Source organism: Mastacembelus armatus, chromosome 6 (genome assembly GCF_900324485.2).
Source record: "Mastacembelus armatus chromosome 6, fMasArm1.2, whole genome shotgun sequence".
NCBI lineage: Eukaryota > Metazoa > Chordata > Actinopteri > Synbranchiformes > Mastacembelidae > Mastacembelus > Mastacembelus armatus.
The window spans coordinates 14,092,354-14,108,866 of NC_046638.1; the positions used below are offsets into that span (position 1 = coordinate 14,092,354).

General features: G+C 45.3%; 1 protein-coding gene and 8 non-coding genes across 9 annotated transcripts; all 9 read right to left on the reverse strand.

The window, feature by feature from the left end:
* Positions 1 to 289: 289 nt before the first annotated feature.
* On the reverse strand, positions 290 to 361 carry trnad-guc (transfer RNA aspartic acid (anticodon GUC)). The gene has a single exon. It is a non-coding gene; the product is annotated as a tRNA-Asp (tRNA).
* A 500-nt stretch (positions 362 to 861) lies between these two features.
* On the reverse strand, positions 862 to 932 carry trnag-gcc (transfer RNA glycine (anticodon GCC)). The gene has a single exon. It is a non-coding gene; the product is annotated as a tRNA-Gly (tRNA).
* Positions 933 to 2,325: 1,393 nt separating this feature from the next.
* Positions 2,326 to 2,396, reverse strand: trnag-gcc (transfer RNA glycine (anticodon GCC)). Its single transcript has one exon. It is a non-coding gene; the product is annotated as a tRNA-Gly (tRNA).
* A 1,393-nt stretch (positions 2,397 to 3,789) lies between these two features.
* trnag-gcc (transfer RNA glycine (anticodon GCC)) lies at positions 3,790 to 3,860 on the reverse strand. The gene has a single exon. It is a non-coding gene; the product is annotated as a tRNA-Gly (tRNA).
* Positions 3,861 to 5,244: 1,384 nt separating this feature from the next.
* Positions 5,245 to 5,315, reverse strand: trnag-gcc (transfer RNA glycine (anticodon GCC)). Its single transcript has one exon. It is a non-coding gene; the product is annotated as a tRNA-Gly (tRNA).
* Positions 5,316 to 6,756: 1,441 nt separating this feature from the next.
* Positions 6,757 to 6,827, reverse strand: trnag-gcc (transfer RNA glycine (anticodon GCC)). Its single transcript has one exon. It is a non-coding gene; the product is annotated as a tRNA-Gly (tRNA).
* Positions 6,828 to 8,220: 1,393 nt separating this feature from the next.
* On the reverse strand, positions 8,221 to 8,291 carry trnag-gcc (transfer RNA glycine (anticodon GCC)). Its single transcript has one exon. It is a non-coding gene; the product is annotated as a tRNA-Gly (tRNA).
* Positions 8,292 to 9,112: 821 nt separating this feature from the next.
* On the reverse strand, positions 9,113 to 9,184 carry trnad-guc (transfer RNA aspartic acid (anticodon GUC)). Its single transcript has one exon. It is a non-coding gene; the product is annotated as a tRNA-Asp (tRNA).
* Positions 9,185 to 13,366: 4,182 nt separating this feature from the next.
* Positions 13,367 to 16,442, reverse strand: polr2c (RNA polymerase II subunit C). The gene is made up of 9 exons (XM_026311513.1): positions 16,248 to 16,442; positions 15,952 to 16,001; positions 15,502 to 15,570; positions 15,348 to 15,400; positions 15,078 to 15,206; positions 14,948 to 14,999; positions 14,059 to 14,227; positions 13,859 to 13,933; positions 13,367 to 13,739 (listed from the first exon to the last, which is right to left on the reverse strand). The coding sequence occupies exons 1-9, from the start codon at positions 16,331 to 16,333 to the stop codon at positions 13,595 to 13,597; spliced, it is 828 nt and encodes a 275-aa protein (XP_026167298.1). The 5' UTR covers positions 16,334 to 16,442; the 3' UTR covers positions 13,367 to 13,594.
* Between the last annotated feature and the right edge of the window lie 71 nt (positions 16,443 to 16,513).

A 16,513-nucleotide genomic window follows, 5' to 3' on the forward strand; every position in this document is an offset into this window, starting at 1 on the left:
AGTCCTTTGTTTTTTGCGAGTCTGTGCAATCGCCTGTGCTGCACTTTATATATATTTCAGACTGTGCATTTGTTGCATTTTCCATATTCCAAGTCAATTACTCTACTTCCTGTTTGTGTTTTCTTTGTAGGAAATCTGCAGGAGCTTTCGGCCCACCCGCTCGGGGTGGGAATCGAACCGAGGTCTCCCATTTGAAAGCCGTGAGCTCTGCTGGTTCACTTTTAAACGGCGCTGTCCATCATGGTAAGCAGTACTTTTGTTCAACTGGTAAAGACAGAATAACATAACACTCCCCGTCGGGGAATCGAACCCCGGTCTTCCGCGTGACAGGCGGAGATACTGTCCACTATACTAACGAGGACTGCAGGACTTCCTCGGCGTGTAAGGCGAACGTGATCACCACAACACTACAGAAACTGACGTCGCCTTTTGGCTGAGAACATGGCACTGGGAAATGCAACATTGTACACTAATCCCATGGGCCACTTCCTTTGGAGGAGCTAAATGGGGAGATACTGTCCACTATACTAACGAGGACTGCAGGACTTTTTTGGCGTGTAAGGCGAACGTGATCACCACTGCACTACAGAAACTGACGTCGCCTTTTGGCTGAGAACATGGCACTGGGAAATGCAACATTGTACACTAAGCCCATGGGCCACTTCCTTTGGAGGAGCTAAATTCAAATGATCCAAATGTGTGTCACCTTTAGGAAATCATAAAGGAGCCCTGTCATATTTCTTGACAGCATACAGCAGTGTTCCTGTAGTGCAGGAGTGTTAGTTTCACAAGCACAAGGCCTCCACAGGCTTGCGAGGGGGACGATGTGAACGCTGCCATAAGACAACTCAAAGCTGCTTTTGCATTGGCCGGGAATCGAACCCGGACCTCCCGCGTGGCAGGCGAGAATTCTTCCACTGAACCACCAATGCTCCAGCCCTGCCAAGCGACTGATGTCCCCGCAGCACGGCGCCTGATCTTCTGCATGTCCAAGTTGGTATTCATAGTCTTCAGTCCTCACTCCTTGAGTATCTCTTTGCCGGTCATAGACATACCGGCTCAAACGTAAGTTGAGACTGACTTTAGCTCTGCGGGAAAAGACCAATTCAGCGCTCTTATTCATCTGAATAAGGCTTTTTACATTCCAGAGTGTGTATTGATTGTTTGTTGCATCATTTAAAGTGTTTAATTCAGCTTTCGTTTATATTTTCTTTTTAACAAGGTCCGGCACGGCTCATTAACACCGCTTTTGTCCGGCTAAGAGAAAGCCTACAGAACTTTGCATTCCCAGGCGTCCTCCCATCCAAGTACTGACCAAGCCCCGCCCCGCCTAGCTTCCGAGACTGGGGCGGGCACTCGCAGGATGGTGTGGCGGTAGGCGGCAGGCAGCAGGCAGCAGACCTTATTGATGGTTCTTGATGGTGACTGACACTACAGACACTGGTTTGTCCTAGCTCCAAAGTGAGTCCTTTGTTTTTTGCGAGTCTGTGCAATCACCTGTGCTGCACTTTATATATATTTCAGACTGTGCATTTGTTGCGTTTTCCATATTCAAAGTCAACTACTCTACTTCCTGTTTGTGTTTTCTTTGTAGGAAATCTGCAGGAGCTTTCGGCCCACGGGCTCGGGGTGGGAATCGAACCGAGGTCTCCCATTTGAAAGCCGTGAGCTCTGCTGGTTCACTTTTAAACGGCGCTGTCCATCATGGTAAGCAGTACTTTTGTTCAACTGGTAAAGACAGAATAACATAACACTCCCCGTCAGGGAATCGAACGCCGGTCTTCCGCGTGACAGGCGGAGATACTGTCCACTATACTAACGAGGACTGCAGGACTTCCTCGGCGTGTAAGGCGAACGTGATCACCACTGCACTACAGAAACTGACGTCGCCTTTTGGCTGAGAACATGGCACTGGGAAATGCAACATTGTACACTAAGCCCATGGGGCACTTCCTTTGGAGGAGCTAAATGCGGAGATACTGTCCACTATACTAACGAGGACTGCAGGACTTCCTCGGCGTGTAAGGCGAACGTGATCACCACTGCACTACAGAAACTGACGTCGCCTTTTGGCTGAGAACATGGCACTGGGAAATGCAACATTGTACACTAAGCCCATGGGCCACTTCCTTTGGAGGAGCTAAATTCAAATGATCCAAATGTGTGTCACCTTTAGGAAATCATAAAGGAGCCCTGTCATATTTCTTGACAGCATACAGCAGTGTTCCTGTAGTGCAGGAGTGTTAGTTTCACAAGCACAAGGCCTCCACAGGCTTGCGAGGGGGACGATGTGAACGCTGCCATAAGACAACTCAAAGCTGCTTTTGCATTGGCCGGGAATCGAACCCGGACCTCCCGCGTGGCAGGCGAGAATTCTTCCACTGAACCACCAATGCTCCAGCCCTGCCAAGCGACTGATGTCCCCGCAGCACGGCGCCTGATCTTCTGCATGTCCAAGTTGGTATTCATAGTCTTCAGTCCTCACTCCTTGAGTATCTCTTTGCCGGTCATAGACATACCGGCTCAAACGTAAGTTGAGACTGACTTTAGCTCTGCGGGAAAAGACCAATTCAGCGCTCTTATTCATCTGAATAAGGCTTTTTACATTCCAGAGTGTGTATTGATTGTTTGTTGCATCATTTAAAGTGTTTAATTCAGCTTTCGTTTATATTTTCTTTTTAACAAGGTCCGGCACGGCTCATTAACACCGCTTTTGTCCGGCTAAGAGAAAGCCTACAGAACTTTGCATTCCCAGGCGTCCTCCCATCCAAGTACTGACCAAGCCCCGCCCCGCCTAGCTTCCGAGACTGGGGCGGGCACTCGCAGGATGGTGTGGCGGTAGGCGGCAGGCAGCAGGCAGCAGACCTTATTGATGGTTCTTGATGGTGACTGACACTACAGACACTGGTTTGTCCTAGCTCCAAAGTGAGTCCTTTGTTTTTTGCGAGTCTGTGCAATCACCTGTGCTGCACTTTATATATATTTCAGACTGTGCATTTGTTGCGTTTTCCATATTCAAAGTCAACTACTCTACTTCCTGTTTGTGTTTTCTTTGTAGGAAATCTGCAGGAGCTTTCGGCCCACGGGCTCGGGGTGGGAATCGAACCGAGGTCTCCCATTTGAAAGCCGTGAGCTCTGCTGGTTCACTTTTAAACGGCGCTGTCCATCATGGTAAGCAGTACTTTTGTTCAACTGGTAAAGACAGAATAACATAACACTCCCCGTCAGGGAATCGAACGCCGGTCTTCCGCGTGACAGGCGGAGATACTGTCCACTATACTAACGAGGACTGCAGGACTTCCTCGGCGTGTAAGGCGAACGTGATCACCACAACACTACAGAAACTGACGTCGCCTTTTGGCTGAGAACATGGCACTGGGAAATGCAACATTGTACACTAAGCCCATGGGGCACTTCCTTTGGAGGAGCTAAATGCGGAGATACTGTCCACTATACTAACGAGGACTGCAGGACTTCCTCGGCGTGTAAGGCGAACGTGATCACCACTGCACTACAGAAACTGACGTCGCCTTTTGGCTGAGAACATGGCACTGGGAAATGCAACATTGTACACTAAGCCCATGGGCCACTTCCTTTGGAGGAGCTAAATTCAAATGATCCAAATGTGTGTCACCTTTAGGAAATCATAAAGGAGCCCTGTCATATTTCTTGACAGCATACAGCAGTGTTCCTGTAGTGCAGGAGTGTTAGTTTCACAAGCACAAGGCCTCCACAGGCTTGCGAGGGGGACGATGTGAACGCTGCCATAAGACAACTCAAAGCTGCTTTTGCATTGGCCGGGAATCGAACCCGGACCTCCCGCGTGGCAGGCGAGAATTCTTCCACTGAACCACCAATGCTCCGGCCCTGCCAAGCGACTGATGTCCCCGCAGCACGGCGCCTGATCTTCTGCATGTCCAAGTTGGTATTCATAGTCTTCAGTCCTCACTCCTTGAGTATCTCTTTGCCGGTCATAGACATACCGGCTCAAACGTAAGTTGAGACTGACTTTAGCTCTGCGGGAAAAGACCAATTCAGCGCTCTTATTCATCTGAATAAGGCTTTTTACATTCCAGAGTGTGTATTGATTGTTTGTTGCATCATTTAAAGTGTTTAATTCAGCTTTCGTTTATATTTTCTTTTTAACAAGGTCCGGCACGGCTCATTAACACCGCTTTTTTCCGGCTAAGAGAAAGCCTACAGAACTTTGCATTCCCAGGCGTCCTCCCATCCAAGTACTGACCAAGCCCCGCCCCGCCTAGCTTCCGAGACTGGGGCGGGCACTCGCAGGATGGTGTGGCGGTAGGCGGCAGGCAGCAGACCTTATTGATGGTTCTTGATGGTGACTGACACTACAGACTGGTTTGTCCTAGCTCCAAAGTGAGTCCTTTGTTTTTTGCGAGTCTGTGCAATCACCTGTGCTGCACTTTATATATATTTCAGACTGTGCATTTGTTGCGTTTTCCATATTCAAAGTCAACTACTCTACTTCCTGTTTGTGTTTTCTTTGTAGGAAATCTGCAGGAGCTTTCGGCCCACGGGCTCGGGGTGGGAATCGAACCGAGGTCTCCCATTTGAAAGCCGTGAGCTCTGCTGGTTCACTTTTAAACGGCGCTGTCCATCATGGTAAGCAGTACTTTTGTTCAACTGGTAAAGACAGAATAACATAACACTCCCCGTCAGGGAATCGAACCCCGGTCTTCCGCGTGACAGGCGGAGATACTGTCCACTATACTAACGAGGACTGCAGGACTTCCTCGGCGTGTAAGGCGAACGTGATCACCACAACACTACAGAAACTGACGTCGCCTTTTGGCTGAGAACATGGCACTGGGAAATGCAACATTGTACACTAATTCCATGGGCCACTTCCTTTGGAGGAGCTAAATGGGGAGATACTGTCCACTATACTAACGAGGACTGCAGGACTTTTTTGGCGTGTAAGGCGAACGTGATCACCACTGCACTACAGAAACTGACGTCGCCTTTTGGCTGAGAACATGGCACTGGGAAATGCAACATTGTACACTAAGCCCATGGGCCACTTCCTTTGGAGGAGCTAAATTCAAATGATCCAAATGTGTGTCACCTTTAGGAAATCATAAAGGAGCCCTGTCATATTTCTTGACAGCATACAGCAGTGTTCCTGTAGTGCAGGAGTGTTAGTTTCACAAGCACAAGGCCTCCACAGGCTTGCGAGGGGGACGATGTGAACGCTGCCATAAGACAACTCAAAGCTGCTTTTGCATTGGCCGGGAATCGAACCCGGACCTCCCGCGTGGCAGGCGAGAATTCTTCCACTGAACCACCAATGCTCCGGCCCTGCCAAGCGACTGATGTCCCCGCAGCACGGCGCCTGATCTTCTGCATGTCCAAGTTGGTATTCATAGTCTTCAGTCCTCACTCCTTGAGTATCTCTTTGCCGGTCATAGACATACCGGCTCAAACGTAAGTTGAGACTGACTTTAGCTCTGCAGGAAAAGACCAATTCAGCGCTCTTATTCATCTGAATAAGGCTTTTTACATTCCAGAGTGTGTATTGATTGTTTGTTGCATCATTTAAAGTGTTTAATTCAGCTTTCGTTTATATTTTCTTTTTCACAAGGTCCGGCACGGCTCATTAACACCGCTTTTGTCCGGCTAAGAGAAAGCCTACAGAACTTTGCATTCCCAGGCGTCCTCCCATCCAAGTACTGACCAAGCCCCGCCCCGCCTAGCTTCCGAAACTGGGGTGGGCACTCGCAGGATGGTGTGGCGGTAGGCGGCAGGCAGCAGGCAGCAGACCTTATTGATGGTTCTTGATGGTGACTGACACTACAGACACTGGTTTGTCCTAGCTCCAAAGTGAGTCCTTTGTTTTTTGCGAGTCTGTGCAATCACCTGTGCTGCACTTTATATATATTTCAGACTGTGCATTTGTTGCGTTTTCCATATTCAAAGTCAACTACTCTACTTCCTGTTTGTGTTTTCTTTGTAGGAAATCTGCAGGAGCTTTCGGCCCACGGGCTCGGGGTGGGAATCGAACCGAGGTCTCCCATTTGAAAGCCGTGAGCTCTGCTGGTTCACTTTTAAACGGCGCTGTCCATCATGGTAAGCAGTACTTTTGTTCAACTGGTAAAGACAGAATAACATAAGACTCCCCGTCAGGGAATCGAACCCCGGTCTTCCGCGTGACAGGCGGAGATACTGTCCACTATACTAACGAGGACTGCAGGACTTCCTCGGCGTGTAAGGCGAACGTGATCACCACAACACTACAGAAACTGACGTCGCCTTTTGGCTGAGAACATGGCACTGGGAAATGCAACAAACTGACATCGCCTTTTGGCTGAAAACATGGCACTTGGAAATGCAAGATTGTACACTAAGCCCATGGGGCACTTCCTTTGGAGGAGCTAAATGCGGAGATACTGTCCACTATACTAACGAGGACTGCAGGACTTCCTCGGCGTGTAAGGCGAACGTGATCACCACTGCACTACAGAAACTGACGTCGCCTTTTGGCTGAGAACATGGCACTGGGAAATGCAACATTGTACACTAAGCCCATGGGCCACTTCCTTTGGAGGAGCTAAATTCAAATGATCCAAATGTGTGTCACCTTTAGGAAATCATAAAGGAGCCCTGTCATATTTCTTGACAGCATACAGCAGTGTTCCTGTAGTGCAGGAGTGTTAGTTTCACAAGCACAAGGCCTCCACAGGCTTGCGAGGGGGACGATGTGAACGCTGCCATAAGACAACTCAAAGCTGCTTTTGCATTGGCCGGGAATCGAACCCGGACCTCCCGCGTGGCAGGCGAGAATTCTTCCACTGAACCACCAATGCTCCGGCCCTGCCAAGCGACTGATGTCCCCGCAGCACGGCGCCTGATCTTCTGCATGTCCAAGTTGGTATTCATAGTCTTCAGTCCTCACTCCTTGAGTATCTCTTTGCCGGTCATAGACATACCGGCTCAAACGTAAGTTGAGACTGACTTTAGCTCTGCGGGAAAAGACCAATTCAGCGCTCTTATTCATCTGAATAAGGCTTTTTACATTCCAGAGTGTGTATTGATTGTTTGTTGCATCATTTAAAGTGTTTAATTCAGCTTTCGTTTATATTTTCTTTTTCACAAGGTCCGGCACGGCTCATTAACACCGCTTTTGTCCGGCTAAGAGAAAGCCTACAGAACTTTGCATTCCCAGGCGTCCTCCCATCCAAGTACTGACCAAGCCCCGCCCCGCCTAGCTTCCGAGACTGGGGCGGGCACTCGCAGGATGGTGTGGCGGTAGGCGGCAGGCAGCAGGCAGCAGACCTTATTGATGGTTCTTGATGGTGACTGACACTACAGACACTGGTTTGTCCTAGCTCCAAAGTGAGTCCTTTGTTTTTTGCGAGTCTGTGCAATCACCTGTGCTGCACTTTATATATATTTCAGACTGTGCATTTGTTGCGTTTTCCATATTCAAAGTCAACTACTCTACTTCCTGTTTGTGTTTTCTTTGTAGGAAATCTGCAGGAGCTTTCGGCCCACGGGCTCGGGGTGGGAATCGAACCGAGGTCTCCCATTTGAAAGCCGTGAGCTCTGCTGGTTCACTTTTAAACGGCGCTGTCCATCATGGTAAGCAGTACTTTTGTTCAACTGGTAAAGACAGAATAACATAAGACTCCCCGTCAGGGAATCGAACCCCGGTCTTCCGCGTGACAGGCGGAGATACTGTCCACTATACTAACGAGGACTGCAGGACTTCCTCGGCGTGTAAGGCGAACGTGATCACCACAACACTACAGAAACTGACGTCGCCTTTTGGCTGAGAACATGGCACTGGGAAATGCAACATTGTACACTAATTCCATGGGCCACTTCCTTTGGAGGAGCTAAATGGGGAGATACTGTCCACTATACTAACGAGGACTGCAGGACTTTTTTGGTGTGTAAGGCGAACGTGATCACCACTGCACTACAGAAACTGACGTCGCCTTTTGGCTGAGAACATGGCACTGGGAAATGCAACATTGTACACTAAGCCCATGGGCCACTTCCTTTGGAGGAGCTAAATTCAAATGATCCAAATGTGTGTCACCTTTAGGAAATCATAAAGGAGCCCTGTCATATTTCTTGACAGCATACAGCAGTGTTCCTGTAGTGCAGGAGTGTTAGTTTCACAAGCACAAGGCCTCCACAGGCTTGCGAGGGGGACGATGTGAACGCTGCCATAAGACAACTCAAAGCTGCTTTTGCATTGGCCGGGAATCGAACCCGGACCTCCCGCGTGGCAGGCGAGAATTCTTCCACTGAACCACCAATGCTCCGGCCCTGCCAAGCGACTGATGTCCCCGCAGCACGGCGCCTGATCTTCTGCATGTCCAAGTTGGTATTCATAGTCTTCAGTCCTCACTCCTTGAGTATCTCTTTGCCGGTCATAGACATACCGGCTCAAACGTAAGTTGAGACTGACTTTAGCTCTGCAGGAAAAGACCAATTCAGCGCTCTTATTCATCTGAATAAGGCTTTTTACATTCCAGAGTGTGTATTGATTGTTTGTTGCATCATTTAAAGTGTTTAATTCAGCTTTCGTTTATATTTTCTTTTTCACAAGGTCCGGCACGGCTCATTAACACCGCTTTTGTCCGGCTAAGAGAAAGCCTACAGAACTTTGCATTCCCAGGCGTCCTCCCATCCAAGTACTGACCAAGCCCCGCCCCGCCTAGCTTCCGAAACTGGGGTGGGCACTCGCAGGATGGTGTGGCGGTAGGCGGCAGGCAGCAGGCAGCAGACCTTATTGATGGTTCTTGATGGTGACTGACACTACAGACACTGGTTTGTCCTAGCTCCAAAGTGAGTCCTTTGTTTTTTGCGAGTCTGTGCAATCACCTGTGCTGCACTTTATATATATTTCAGACTGTGCATTTGTTGCGTTTTCCATATTCAAAGTCAACTACTCTACTTCCTGTTTGTGTTTTCTTTGTAGGAAATCTGCAGGAGCTTTCGGCCCACGGGCTCGGGGTGGGAATCGAACCGAGGTCTCCCATTTGAAAGCCGTGAGCTCTGCTGGTTCACTTTTAAACGGCGCTGTCCATCATGGTAAGCAGTACTTTTGTTCAACTGGTAAAGACAGAATAACATAAGACTCCCCGTCGGGGAATCGAACCCCGGTCTTCCGCGTGACAGGCGGAGATACTGTCCACTATACTAACGAGGACTGCAGGACTTCCTCGGCGTGTAAGGCGAACGTGATCACCACAACACTACAGAAACTGACGTCGCCTTTTGGCTGAGAACATGGCACTGGGAAATGCAACAAACTGACATCGCCTTTTGGCTGAAAACATGGCACTTGGAAATGCAAGATTGTACACTAAGCCCATGGGGCACTTCCTTTGGAGGAGCTAAATGCGGAGATACTGTCCACTATACTAACGAGGACTGCAGGACTTCCTCGGCGTGTAAGGCGAACATGATCACCACTGCACTACAGAAACTGACGTCGCCTTTTGGCTGAGAACATGGCACTGGGAAATGCAACATTGTACACTAAGCCCATGGGCCACTTCCTTTGGAGGAGCTAAATTCAAATGATCCAAATGTGTGTCACCTTTAGGAAATCATAAAGGAGCCCTGTCATATTTCTTGACAGCATACAGCAGTGTTCCTGTAGTGCAGGAGTGTTAGTTTCACAAGCACAAGGCCTCCACAGGCTTGCGAGGGGGACGATGTGAACGCTGCCATAAGACAATTCACAGCTGCTTCCACTGAACCACCAATGCTTCCGTCCTGCCAAGCAACTGATGTCCCCGCAGCATGGCGCCTGATCTTCTGCATGTCCAAGTTGTTATTCATAGTCTTCAGTCCTCACTCCTTGAGTATCTCCTTGCCGGTCATAGACATACCGGCTCAAACGTAAGTTGAGACTGACGTTAGCTCTGCGGGAAAAGACCAATTCAGCGCTCTTATTCATCTGAATAAGGCTCTTTACATTCCAGAGTGTGTATTGATTGTTTGTTGCATCATTTAAAGTGTTTAATTCAGCTTTCGTTTATATTTTCTTTTTAACAAGGTCCGGCACAGCTCATTAACACCGGCTAAGACGCAACAGAGAGAAAGCCTACAGAACTTGTCTGATTCTCATCCCAGCCGCTTCACACTCGGTTGCAAACCGCCCCCTGACTTACTGCTGGCAATGCGAACCAAGCACCTGCTCCTTTTGTACGGAGACTGGATAGCCCTTAGCAAAGGGCCCCAGACCCCATACTCCCGGAGCACCTCCCACAGGATGTCGTGAGGGACACGATCAAATTCCCTTCTCCAAGTCCACAAAGCACATGTGAACTGGTCGGGCAAACTCCCATGAACCCTCGAGCACCCTTGAGAGGGTATAGAGCTGGTCCTGTGTTCCACAACTGGGACGAAAACCGCACTGTTCCTCTTGGATCTGAGGATCCTCCTCTCCAGCAACCTGGCATAGACCTTCCCAGGGAGGCTGAGGAGTGTGATCCCTCTATAGTTGGAACACACCCTTCGGTCCCCTTTCTTTAAAAGGGGGACCACCTCCCTGCTCTGCCAATCCAGGGGTACTGTCCCCGATCGGCAAAATTCCTCCACAGCGTTGTAACAGACTCATTGCAAGTTATCGCAAATGCTTGATTGCAGTTGTTGTTGGCCCAACCATTTATTAGGTTTAGAGGGCAAACAACTTTTCACACAAGGCCACGTAGTTTTGGATTTTGTTTTTCCTTAATAATAAAAACCTTCATTGAAAAACTGCATGATGTGTTTACTTGTGTTATCTTTGACTAATATTTAAATTTGTTTGATGATCTGAAACATGCAGTGTGAGAAACATGCAAAAAAATAAGAAATCAGGAAGGGAGCCAACACTTTTTCACACCACTGTATGTATATAGATGCATAGGGGTGTTCTTGAACAGTGGGTGAATCAAATGCAGACATGGTAGCACTGTCATGGAGGCCTGCACTGTTCAGCCAGGGAGGAGGAGCAGGAGGAGGAGGAGGAAGAGGAGGAGGAGGAAGAGGAGGAGGTGGAGGAGAGCCTCTTCCTCATCACAGCCATGTGGGCTCACTTTCCGGTGGAGTCCAGAGTTCAAAATGGGTGGATCAACTATAGGAAAAATAGAAATGGGTTTGTCATATACTTCATTCTGAAATATTCCATCCTTACACTACCTTACCAGGCTGTAAGGATGAAATATCAACTGTAATAGCAAGTTACTGGTGTATTTCCTTAATGCAGCTGGGTTGAGAATAAACAAAGTCAAACATGGTAGATGGTAGAACCCAGAATGTGATTAAAAAAAATAAATATTTATAAATTCCCATCATGATGCTTTTTTTTCCATTTGCTTTTTTTGGGGAATAAACAAATAGGCTATGTTTTTATTTATTACCCTGGAAATGTTTCCATTAAATGCAGATGTAGCATGAGCTGAAGGATTAAGGATTAGGATCTGTTAGTAGTTCAAAATATTTTACCTGTTTTGTGTGATGTGTAATTATTATCATCCTTGAAATGGTGATTTGTGATATACAGGGCTGAGAGCAGGGCAGTACATCATTTGCATGAAATCTGAGATCATAACCCAGATATGTCTCCTGTCCATTTATAGAGGACCAAAAGTCCCAAAAATGAAAGAAATAAATACATCATTAAATAATTAATAATATGTGTCAATAATTAATACAAATATGAAATAAATAAAAGTGCCAGGGTGAAATAAATAATTATTAAATCGTAATTTAAATGTTTCATTAATCAATTGCAATTTGAAATAAATACATAATCCATTAAATAGATAATTAATTGTATCATTAATTAATGAATGATTTCATGGTGCTGTGGTGTTTTATGAATTAATTTTATCTGTCAGCCTCACCCATCAAAGTCAGTTTGCCGTCACTCTAGGGTCAATATCTTGGCCGGAAGGTGCCGAAATAACTTCAATAAACTTCTGCTTTAATGGCTACATGCTCTGGGTCAGCAAATCCTGCTTCTCTATTCTCTGCTAGGTCTAAATGTCTCTTACCAACTTGCTAGAAAGTTCGTGAAAATCCCCCACGAACCTAGCTGCCATGTTTTGAAAGAATCAACTTCAGACCAAAATGTATAATGATATACATTTTTTTACATAAAATGAATTGGTATTTTAATTAATTACTGACACATTCTGATAATTATTTATCAGTTTACTAAATTATTCATGTATTTATTTTACATTTTAGGTAATTAAATACATTTACATAATTATTTAATGATGTATTTATTTATTTGATTTTGCCACTTTTGGTCCTCAATATCCATTCACATGGAGCTGAATTAATACTAGGTTTAATGACTTGCTACACAGCTCATAAGGTGAAATTTCAGGGATTACATGAGGGTCAAGTTCTTAATGGTTAAGTTGGACAAACGTTAACCAATAACATGCTATTAATTGAACTAAAAATTAGATTTTAGAGTTGGCACATGTTCCATATGTTCAACAGTGTATACCGAATCAAATACGTGCGACAAATAATTCAGTCCTTGTAACGTGTGATTTTAATATTTCATACTGAAGTTGCTACTGATAATTCAACTTTAAATTGCCAAAATAATGAACGAAGTTCGGCGTGACCTTCCCTAAGAAAACGACTTACCTCTTTATCCTCCCAAAAAAACACAGCATCCTGTCTGACAGCTCGACCCAGATGAAAACTACATCTTAAACATTTACAGTTCATCAGCCCGTTGTCTGCTTATATTTGTACATACACAGAACTGTTTGACTTCTCATTCCACCTGGGAGTGTTTTCAGGGTCTCATTTTTAAGTCCACTAGCCTCTTTGCAAATTATCAAAATAAAAGCCTCTATGAAACTAAAAGCCACATCTTCCTACCAAAATACAGTGAGTCCAGGAGAATGTTACCAAACAACCTGAAAATAATCTTAATAGAAAACGACCGGTTTGCACTACACAGTCTCTAAGGTAAATTCACAACTGCACCAGACTTAATTTTAGTAAGGTGTTGTCACATTTGTGCAGTGTATTTGAAGCTATGCAATCTTCCTTCTAGTATTACTCTGGATCCCAAGTGGGTATAAAGAGACAAAGGCACTTTATAGACAGAAACAGTTTCCAATTTGTCAAAAATATCAAAAACATATTGGTGTCTTAAATATTAGGAAGTTAGTGCCAGTTAATTTCTGACAATTTTTTTTCTAGTCAATGGTTTCACTGGTCTTCGCTGTTTTTACAGAATTTCTAATAATCCTTACAAACTTATTTTGCAGTTCAAGTATGTTTTTCCTAGTGTCAGTATTTGTTATGTGCATGTGAATTAAAAGTCACCATGAACTACCATAAAGACCTCATAAAAAACATCACATTCATCAAAAGCTAATTTATTTAAAAGGTAATGTTTAACAAAATAATAGCTTAAGTGTTACACTAAAAACAAAACTTGTATCAAACAAACTTCCTATCACACACTTGCTCTGCTTGCCTTTACACACCCAGCTTATGTTACAATGATGTAGGACATTAGACCTCAACAGTTATGGCTTCTGATCATAAGCTGTGTGAAAGCCAGTCCTGATCTGTTAAAGAAACGCCTTCAGTTGATGGTGAGCACGTCACTCTGGATCTCGTGGCTCAGCTGGGTCTGCAGGTCACTTAGCTTCTTCTTGAGGACGGCCAGAGCCGACATAACAATGGTCTCTGGGCGCAGAGAACCACATGACTCCACGTTGTAATAGAACCTGCAAAGTGAAAATGAACCATGAGTCATGTTGTAGCTTGCATTTTTTTGATGCTACCCATTCTCTCTGTAACATGTACTGTATCTCAAGTCTCTGGGTGGGCAAAGAAGAATCCTGACCTTTCTGGTTTACCATTGGGGTCATAAGGAGCCTGAACTTCATCCTCCTCAATCTCAGAGTATTCACTCTTTGGCCTGGAAATCAGGGTGAATTCACTTTAGCCAGAATACACACACATTCAAAGTGGTTATTCTATGATTATCATTCTGTGTTACACATTTAATCCTCATGGTGAGCAACACTAGAACATGCAACGCACCACTCCTCAGGCCGTGGATACACTGTATGCCTCAGTGCATTGTCAGGGTCATACTCAAAGGACACCCCCGCCGTTGGGTTCCACTTGGCGTGCTCCTTACCGAAGCCTTTCTTGGCATATGCCCTGAGACGCAGTTCCTGACCTTTACGAAGCTTCACCAACAAAATGTCTGTCAGAGACACAGCAGGAGTCAGAGACAGCACAGAAAAAGGTAAATGTGGAATAAAATGAAGGAAGAACAAACATCTAATGATAACATGGTTAAGGCTGGCCACACATTAGACAACATTATGCCCCATTTGCCCCACTCAGGGTATGGCTTGATTCGAGGCTTGTCCCAACTGATTATTTGTCTAAACAATCCTCAGTTGTATGGTGTCAATATTATTTTACTGCTCCTCATCAAGTCAGAGCTTCATGTTTGATATTTATGATTCCAGGGAGGCTCAGACAGAATACCTACAACAGAATGAGAGCGAGCAGCCTGGAATGCATCACCAACCAGATGTTGCGTACATGGCAGTGCATTACAACATAACCTGAGCTAAATGGAGGCTTGAAAAAGAAGACAAGCTTGTAGAATTATGGCAACAACACTAGTGTCTTTTTAATGTATTGTGCAAGACATACAGGTCCAATAAAGTCACATGTGATCATGTGAGTTTCTGTGAAATCTCATGTTTGTGGAATAACAAACTTTAATTTGTTACTACAAACAGCAGGTATGTGGTCTCCCAGTCTGCCCGAATCATCTACTGTAACTGGTTGAGACTGTCCTTATGTCTGCGGTCTCCCATGTTTTAAAAACCAGTGAAGATTTGAAAATCGTCTAGTGTGTAGCCAGCCTTAGGAAGCTAATGTTTATCTCTCCAGAAGACTTCAGGCTTACCATCTTGTTCAACATAGTCATTGGGGTCATTGTCTCGACTCCTGGAAGTCACCTAGGAAGTCACATTGAAACTGTTAGCTTTTTCTTCCACTTTTACTCAGTGACTTTAACAAACAGAGAAAAGACTCACCGGGATGACTCTGGGATTGTTGGACAAAAGATCACGTGAGGTGACATGACGCGTCTGGTCCTCAGTGCATCGAACGTCCAGAGTCAACTCAACAGAACATTCTGGACAGAAATCATCACAGGTGCAGTCCTGCAAGAGGGCCACATACAGACAGTAGAAAAATTATTATTATTACTGCCCTTCAGTTAAAACCAAAAACATTAAATAATAATGTCCCATATAAAGGTCATAGGTCTACCTCATTAATCACTTACAGTACAGTACACCTACCCTGGAATACTGCATTTTGTCCACAATGTCATCACTTGTGAGCGGTATGAGACCTGACAACACAGGAAACATCAATGTAACAGGCACCTTCACAGGTTTCACCACATCAAGTTACTATCACCATGTTACACTGGCAGCTCCTCATCATACATACCAACTCTGTGTGCAATGAACTCATCATGCAATACTGATGAATTGGCATCAATCTGGATCCAGTCAATTGCTATAAATAAATGCAAGTTCAAGTCATTTATAGTTGGGTGCCATATTGTAGTTGAGAGGACGTGCTAGACAGACTGTATTTAACACTGATATTGATGAGGTCACGCATTACTTTACCAACCATCCTTATGTAACATCCCATAATAGTGCACTTCAGGGCCTACGCAGGTTACTAAATAATCCATTCATATCAATGAGATGTTTGTGTTTTTTTATTGATTTTTGCCTGTTCCACCAGCTTGGACTGCATATAGGCCAAAATAGATGAGCGTACTCCAAATGTATGCCTGATATTATTTATGATCGTGTTTTTATCAATCTGAAAAAGATGGGCTATCCACATCTGCTCTTACTGAACATGTGAAATTGAAATCCAGTTTACCTATAGTGGGAACTTCTGACATAAAGACCCGGCGGAGAGAGTTTGCAACCCTGAAAAACAGACAAAAGTAACGTTAGCCAAATTTTCACTCATCTGCGGCAAACCCTGACCCATACTGTGACAGTGCAACTAAGGTGCATAAACTCCAGATGAAAAAGAAAGCCTCACTGCATATATAGATAACTGTTTACTGCGTAATAGTGCCATCAGTTAATTCATAAACGTCTCGTCGTTTGTGTTTTGGAGTCGAAAGGAATGGCCGCTCTCTCTGTAAATGGAAGTAGGTAGATACTCACGCCAAATCGGTGTTTTCAATAACAAACTTGACATTTTCGTCTGTCAGTTCTGTAATTTTCACCGTTGGTTGGTTAGCATAGGGCATGTTTCCTATTTAACGAGTCAAATCTGAGCGCTGGAAAATCCTTTACACACGCCGGTACCGCAGCTTCGGCTCAAAGGCCTCCACGGAAATGTTTATTCCGCGTCCATTGGCCAGTAGATGTAAAACTGATATGTGATTGGTCCAAATGAGGCATGGAGGCGGGCTTTAATTTAATATCCG